The 8,812-nt window shown below is 39.8% G+C and overlaps 1 protein-coding gene across 6 annotated transcripts in view; it reads left to right on the forward strand.

Moving 5' to 3' along the window:
- The window catches only part of HYKK (hydroxylysine kinase), a 28,487-nt gene extending 22,702 nt beyond the window's left edge, over window positions 1–5,785 (forward strand). For 5 of the 6 annotated variants that reach the window (XM_043922251.1, XM_043922252.1, XM_043922248.1 and 2 more), the window contains one exon: window positions 2,491–5,785. In XM_043922251.1, coding sequence (XP_043778186.1) covers window positions 2,491–2,951 — 461 coding nt within the window. In that variant the 3' untranslated portion in view covers window positions 2,952–5,785. The remainder of the gene's footprint in view (window positions 1–2,490) is intronic. The other variant, XR_006344460.1, reaches the window with a different exon arrangement.
- Window positions 5,786–8,812: the final 3,027 nt, after the last annotated feature.

Below are 8,812 nucleotides of genomic sequence, written 5' to 3' on the forward strand. Positions count from 1 at the left end.
TATTTTCACAGCCTATAGAATCTTAGATCTCATGGGTTTAGAATTTTAGAATTCTACTGTCTTTTAGCTTCCATTGCTGCTGAGAGGCCAGCTGTCAGTCTGTTGTTTCTCTGAAGGTAATTTGTCTTTTCCTCCTTTGAGTTTCTTTTCAGATTTTTTTTTTCACTTTACTTGGGTTTTCCAAACCTGTGTATGAACATTGTCTTTCATCATTTATAGAAAATTCTTGCCTCTGCACCTAATCCCCTTCTTCTCCTTTTGAGACTCCAATTAAGCTCATATTATGCCTTCTCATTGAATCCTCTGTGTATATTACCTTCTCTTTTTCTCTGCCCATGCTGCATTTTGGAAAATTTTCTATCCTATTCTGTAGTTTATTGAATCTTTTTAACTATGTCTAATCTCTTAAACCCAACCATTGTGTTCTTAATTTATTCATTGTATTTTTCAGTTTTAGAAGTTCTTCTTGATTACTTTTCTATGGTAACTACCTTGGGCCATACTCTATATCAGCACACAGGGAAATAAGTTACCATGAGCAAGAACAAGAAACTGACCATAGACATTGAACCAAAGACTTCAGTAACTTCAGTAACTGGGCACAGGATATATTCACACAGCATCCAGGTTTAGCATTTGGTTTCAAGGCTATATTTCTGTCCTCCTCCCTCCTTGGAACTGCAGTGTCTAAGCAGTGGGTTGGTAGCAGATTTGGTCCTGCTTTTATGAGTTAGGAGGCCCTCTTCACTGCCTCCAGCTTCATGTGGTGAGCGTGTTCCCCAACAAACAGGTAGTATTTTAAGTTCCTTCTCTCAAAGGGGGAAAGCATATTGCTGATCTGGAACACAATAGGCAAGCCTGTGGCTTTATTCCTTCTCACTGCTCACTTGTGCTTGGCATTTCTATTCTGTTTGTATAAATCTATCTTGGTTTTGAGTCTGGCTGTGTATCTGTTGTTTTCTCATTTTATTTTTATCATTGCTATGTATATTGGGATTATCAAAGTGTGAATTCACTCTGCTATCTTGGTCAGAATTCTTTCTTTTCTTTTGTTAATTCTCAAATTCAACTACTTCTGTTATTTTATTCCAAGCACTAAGTAGCTAGATCATTTCTTAATAGGCCACTGGACACGTGAAAAGAAGCAACGAAATGAGAGAGGTTTCCACATATACAGATTGCATTCATGAAGTAATATATTTCATTTATTCTAAAATACCAATCCACTGTGTAAGATATCAAATTGTTTTATGAATCTCTAAAGAAGAAAAAATATTGTCAGTGAAACTATGACATGGTATCAATCATATGATAAATCCCCATATCAGAAACATGTGGTTTACAGTAATATTCATTGCTTCTACAGGCCACCCACTGTGCTACATCACTTAAGCATGATTTACACAACCCTAAGTCATATAGAAGAAATCAGCATTAAATTTAAAAGCTAATATTATGGACTTTATATCATGCACTTATTATAAAGTAGGTGACTCACTGCTTCAGTATGCACAGACATCCCCATCTCCTCCTAACCCTCACTCAGTGGTTTAAATCAGTGCTTCTCAAACTCTCCATGGTAAAAGACAAGTTTGGGTTTTTCTTCCAACTCCCTGAAGCCTGATACATTTGGCCCTACTGTTCAAGATTAATTCATGGCTCACACCACACATGATTTACCATGTGAGTTTGACAACATCAAAACTGGGCTATACTGTTAATGAGATAAGGCCCCTGTCATACTCTTGATGAAAAATCAAACAGTCTAGATGTCTGTTGTTATTCTCATGCAGACTAATAACAGTTTGTGGGCCAGAACTAGCCACAGGCCCCCCACTTTGAGTGGTACTGACTTAAAATAACATCATCTATTCCAGTAATCAGAAGACTAGAGAAATTCAGAATTACTTTGTCATCAGAAATTTCTTTTCTAGGTTAAAATAAAGGCACATCTGGTCCACTCTAGGATTCTTTGCTTCTTATAATAACATGAATGTATGTATGCATATATCTATATATATTAGACAAGTAAAGGGTAAAGAACTTAGAGATGAATTGATGAAACATTTCAATTTTCATTGACTCAGAGCCAAAATCAGGTATTTGCAATGACTACAGTCTCCCTCTTCTGTCCTTGTATTGATGAAAAGCAAAAGCAACCACCATATTAACTGCTTTTATCCTTTTCAGAGGAAATTATTTTATTTCTCAAGAAAAAGAGGGTTTAGCTCTTTATCTCTGATTGCTCATCAAATTATTTGAATGCCCATACCTGAGAAAGTGGAGAAGGAAATGGCAAACCACTCCAATATTCTTGCCAGGGAAATCCCATGGACAGAGGAGCCTGGCAGGCTACAGTCCATGCAGTTGCAGAGTTGGACATGACTTAACAACTAAACCACCATCACCATCTGAGAAAGAGTAATGGAAAGAGAATGAACTAGGGTATTAAACAACTGTTTTTACTTGGCTTGATTTTTCTCCTTTCAGGTATCATTCATGGAGATCTTAACGACCACAACATTTTAATAGAGTCCAGCAAGTCAGACTTTGGAGATGCTGTATATCAGGTGTCTGGGATTTTAGATTTTGATGACATGAGCTATGGCTACTATGTGTTTGAAGTGGCGATCACCATCATGTACATGATGATTGAAAGCAAGACTCCTATACAAGTAGGAGGTCATGTCCTTGCCGGGTTTGAAAGTGTGGTCCCGCTGACTCCTGTGGAGAGGGGTGCTTTGTTTCTACTTGTGTGCAGCCGTTTTTGTCAGTCACTTGTCCTAGCTGCATACTCTTGCCAGCTATACCCAGAGAATGAAGAGTATCTCATGATTACTGCAAAAACCGGGTGGAAACACTTACAGCAAATGTTTGACATGGGCCGGAAAGCTGTAGAAGAAATCTGGTTTGAAACTGCCAAGTCCTACGAAGCTGGAATCTCCATGTGACTAAAGATTCACATTAACTTGAGTAATGAAGAACCAATAGGACCTAATCTAATTCCATAAAGGGTTTTCCTGCACAGTTAAAGACGAATTGATGAAACATTTCAATGCACATGTAACCACTAAGGTCTTCTAGTAATTTCATGACCATTTTTTAACCTAAGAAAGTACTGCATGAGCAAGCATGTCTTTCTATGGGTTTCACTTGCCTTGTGTATCAAACATGCAAAGTGATATTTTGAATCAAATAATCTCTCAAGATCAATGATTTTTCTTAACTTTGAAAGGAATATATATGTATAGACATATTCACATATATTAGATAAGTGAATGCAACATACAGACCTAGTTAACGTATCACCAGTTCTATGAAGCCTTATCCCATCTCTTCATTGTTCATAATCTCTTTGTACCCTTTTTCTATGGCACATCACTTGGTATCATGGGTGATGGCCATGTAGTCATCTAGTCTAAGAGCTATTTGAGGGCAGAAACCATGTAAATTGTTTTTTTGTCTTTCATCCATTCTTACACTGGTATAGTGCCTTTCTAATGGTCTTTAAAAATATTTTCAAAATTAATGTATCCTAGAAGAAAGGCTGGAGAAAATAAGGCACACACTAAAATGCCTCAGGAGAAAACAGAGATGGTTTTCATAAGAGAAAGCTTTAACTTGTTTGAGAGGGCAGTTGAAACTGAAACTCCAGAGGCAGATGCCAGAACTCACTGGAACTGCAAGTAAGCAAATAAGACACCCAGACAAAGCCACTAACTCGTGAGGTATCTAAACAGTTTTCACACTGATACCAAGAAAGACCCTAAGCAGATATTTTTAAATCCTCTACCATTTGTTTCTTTTCATATGAATATATAATATTGGAGAACATAGCTTATGTATACTTGACTTTATTCATACCACTGTATTTCCTTCACTGATTTCTGGTCATGTCTCCCTTAGTATGATAAACAGTAAGTAGTCATTTACTTAGTCTTGTCAATGTAGCTCTCCATTCTCTGTAGATGACTCAAGTCTAGAACCCAGGCCATTCAAACACCTTTTTAGTAGTTATCTCTTTTGATATATATATATATATATTCATATAAAACCATCTAATGACCTACCTACAGAGCTATCTATTCTCTCCAAACTAGGTCTCTGAATTTTCCTGTATCACTCATTTGTATCATTCTTATGTTCACCTTTAACTTCTCTGTGCCTCAGTCTCCTTGTCTGTGAAGGTAAAGTAGCACCTATCTTAAAGTTCCTATAACACTTACCTCAAGGAGTTAGTTGTGAGGATTTCTTAGAGATTAATGCAAAGTTCTTAGCACAAAGCTTGGCACATATAAAAGACTTAATAAATATTTACTAAGTGAATGAACCAGGTTACCCAAACTCAGAATATTGGAGTACTTTTCTTTTTGCCTCATATTCAGTCAGTGATCTGATTCTTAGGAATCAGAATTTTAGATCAGTAAATGACGATCAAATCCCTCTTCTTCCTGCTGTACTGTTTAGCAATGTATAATAAAACAATTATTGAGTATTAAGTATTTAAAAGAAAACTCTGCTCTCACAACAATTCTGACACTAAATGTGTGGGGTTTTCCCCCCACATTAAACCATTTGACACTAACTATTTAGAGCTAAAGCAGACCCCCCAGGTTAAGGGCACAGTCCCTCAAAACTGCCTCCACTTCAGATGCTAGCCCCAAGTCCCAGGTTGTGCTTCTGACCAACTGCCCACAAGTTGGGGGTTCTCATGACCCCCTCCTCAGGTTCTATAATTTGCTAGGACAGCTCACAGAACTGAGGGAAATGCTTACTTATGTTTATTAGTTGATTATAAAGGGTATGATAATAAAAGATGAACAGACAGAGGAAGAAGTATATAAGGTGAGGTCCATAAGGGTCCTGAGCACTGAAGCTCTGTCTGTCTCGAGTTGCAGAGCACCATATTCCTGGCATGTGGGTCTGCTCACCAACCCAGAAGCTCCTGAACCTCTTTGGTTAGGGCTTTTATGGAGGCTTCATTATGTAGGTATGGTTGATCAAGTCATTGACCACTGGTGGTTAAATCAATCTCCCTCCCTTTCCCTCCCCAGAAGGCAGGAGTGAGGCTGGAAGTCCCAGTCCTCTAGTCACTGGGTTGGTTCCGCTCATAACCAGCCCGCACCCTTCATGACTCACCTCGCTAGCATAAATTCAGATGTAGCCGAAAGCGGGTTATTATGAATAAAGAAGACACTCCTCTGTCCCCTACCACTCAGAAAATTAGAAGAGTTTTAAAGGCTTTAAAACGGGGACAAAGACCAAACATATATTTCATGTTATATCACAGTACTTTACATGCATTATCTTATTTAATCTCCACTATAGACCCATGAGAGAAGTACTCTTATGATTAATTCCCATTTTCAGATGAGGAAATAGATGCTTAAAAAGTTGAAGGAGTTTTGCTCCAAGAGAACCAGGTACCCATACCACTTCCTCTCCCTTCCTCTCCTCCCTCTGGGCTCACACACACACATACACCCTGTGTTAGGACAGTCAAATGAGATCATTCACAGAAAAACACTTATGCTTCTCAAATTTAAGGGGTTGTGATTTTTATCTGCTTTGACCATTCAGGAAACTGGGGACTAGAAAAATGAACTAAAGCTTGTATTTCACTCCCAGACCACTATTCATTTTCTTACACCATGAAACTCTAGATTTATGAGAGTTCAAGATTTCCTGCTTGTTTGGTCCTCCTGCTAACATGGGTTCTCTTTCCCTGAATTATAAATACAAATATTGCTGACCACCCTTTCAATTAAATACTTGCTGCCTTGCATTGCTATTTTACTATTTGGTGTTTGCTGCAGCTTATCTCCAGTCAATCAGTTCAATGTGGCTTATAAACTCTTTGGTGGGCAGAAACTGAATAATATTTATTTCATTATCTTCAGAACCAAGTTCCCTGCCCAGCCCCTAGCACATCCTTAATAAAGGTCTGTCTGATAAACTGTTACAATGAACGCAATTCTACAGGTGCCAGCCTTTGGTTCTTTGCACCAATGAGGAGAAAATCCATTTCTAGGTTTGGGAATTAATACCATTTGTCCAGCAAAGACTCTACTCTTGCAAGTATCTTTTTCTGTCCAGGCTTTTAGCCCCTCTCGACTGCAACAGAGCTTTAGTTTCTGGCCTTATTATCCAACCTACATCCTTCATATTAAGGTTTCCTGTTTGGCTCAGACAGTAAAGAATCTGCCTGCAATGCAAGAGACCTGGGTCCAATTCTTGGGTCAGGAAGATCCCCTGGAGAAAGGAGTGTCTACCCACTCCAGTCTTCTTGCCCGGAGAATTCCGTGGACAGAAGGGCCTGGTGGGCTACATCTTTCATATTAGGGGCAGATAATAACTCAAGTTACATTATATTGCTGTGTGACAATTTAACCAAAAACTTAGTGGCTTAAAAGCTCAATAATTTTTTTTTTTTATCTTATGGCGTCTTCAGGTCATGAATTCAGACAGGCACTAGGACAGCTTGTCTCTGCTCCACGATGTCTGAGGCTTTAGCTGGGAAAACCTGAATGCTGGGGGAAGTTTCATGGCTGGGGGAGATTCAGTGACAGAGGACTAAAATCATCTGGAGGAATCCTCACTCACAAATCTGGCGGGACACGCTGGAACCTCATCTGGGCTGTTGGTGGAACATCTCTCCATTTGGTCTCTGCTCCCTCACAGCATGGTGCTGGGGTTCCAAGAAACACCCTCCCAAGAGAACAAGACAGGATTATATTTTTTATGACCTGACTTTGGAAGTCATATGATGTTACTTCCACTGAAGTCACAAGCCCACCCAGATTCAGAGCAAGGGGACACAGAACGTCTCAGTGGGAAGCATCCATGCCACACTGTAGGAGGAACATGTGGGACAGGAGATCATGAGGCTTCATCATCCTAAAACATCACTTTAATCCTCTTTTCCCATTACCTACAGAGAAAAAATTCTGTCATTGAAAGTGTTCTAAATTTAGCCTAAAATACCTTTCCTCTTTTCCTCCCTGTATTGACTTCTTCACTCTGGCCAGACAGAACTACTCTGTCAGCCACTTGTTAAACTCATTTTTACTTCTGCTCTTTTATCTCAATGGATCCCTCTTCTTTTGACCTAATAAATTCTACCTCTCACTTAAAACTCTTAATGCTTAATTCTGCAGGATGAACTAAGGTGGCAGGGATCCTCAGAGATCCCAAAAGTTACACTGCCACCTAAGGATGCTTTCAGAACACCATCTGTCTGGATGTGGCTCTTGCCATCTTGCCTTGGCTCTCCTTCCTATGTGCCTGGGAAGCAGAAATGAATGGAGAGACCTCAAACCACAGCTCATTCCCAAGCTACCTCCTTTTCAAAGCCCAGATTCCTGAATAATAAATTTTTGACCAACATGAAGAGGACAAAGTCCCTACCCTGTGGACCTGTTCTTGGAGGAGACTATGAGCAAATGACTACACGTTAATTCAGACCTAGTCAATTGTCTACCTTGAAGAGACTTAAAACATGAATAGTAGATAGTTTACATAGGGACTGAAGCCATATCTTAAAAAGTGGTGGAACAGAGAGATGGATAATGAAAACACAAATAAATATAGTTTCTGTATAGAAGATAACAGGTGTGTATGGTGATGGTAGGGTATTGCTTTAATTAGATTGGTCAGAGGAATCCTTTCTAATGATGTCAAAGGCGGAGGAGGATACTAAGGTGAAAGTTCTTCCAAAGATGTAAATCACATGATAATTTGCTTTATATGTATAAAAACACATGTATTACCAGTGAAAGTGGAAGGTATATTCAAGAAGAGAGATGATAAGAAGAAGGAAGGTGAAGGGTAAAATCTGATGTGCTTGGGCCCGTTTTGAGAACAGGGCAGGAAAAGCAAGCAATTTATAGGTGGTCCCACACCATTGCCACCAGGGAAGGCAAAGTAAAAGTGTTAAGTTGCTCAGTTGTTTTGTCCGACTCTCTGCAACCCCACAGGCTGTAGCCACCAGGCTCCTCTGTCCAGGGAATTCTCCAGGCAAGAATACTGGGGTGGGTTCCTATTCCCTTCGCCAGGGGATCTTCCCAACCCAGGGATAGAACCCAGGTCTCCCACATTGCATTGCAGGAAGATTCTTTACCATCTGAGAAGAAAAGTTATGACCAATCTAGATGGCATATTAAAAAGCAGAGACACAAAAAAAAAAAAATAAAAATAAAAAGCAGAGACATTACTTTGCCAACAAAGGTCCATCTAGTCAAAACTATGGTTTTTCCAGTAGTCCTGTATGGATTTGAGAGTTGGACTATAAAGAAAGCTGAGCGCCGAAGAATTGATAATTTTGAACTGTAGTGTTGGAGAAGACTCTTGAGAGTCCCCTGGACAGCAAGGAGATCCAACCAATCCATCCTAAAGGAAATCAGTCCTGAATATTCATTGGAAGAACTGATGCTGAAACTGAAACTCCAACACTTTGGCTACCTGATATGAAGAACTGACTCACTGAAAACGACCCTGATGCTGGGAAAGATTGAAGGCAGGAGGATTTGGGAAGACAGAGGATGAGATGGTTGGATGGCATCACCGACTCAATGGACATGAGTTTGAGTAAGCTCCCGGAGTTGGCGATGGACAGGGAAGCCTAGCGTGCTGCAGTCCATGGGGTCGCAAAGAGTCGGACACGGCTGAGCGACTGATCTGACTGAACTGAACACCATTGCTCTCCTGGAGGTTATGACTTAAGTGCTGAAGAGAAAGTGAAAGTGAAAACAGAGCGCAAAGCGTGGGAAAGGGTCATGAGCCATAATTCCACTTCCTCCTTGGCCAGGGTCTT

This window comes from Cervus elaphus, chromosome 13 (genome assembly GCF_910594005.1).
Source record: "Cervus elaphus chromosome 13, mCerEla1.1, whole genome shotgun sequence".
NCBI classification, from domain to species: Eukaryota; Metazoa; Chordata; class Mammalia; order Artiodactyla; family Cervidae; genus Cervus; species Cervus elaphus.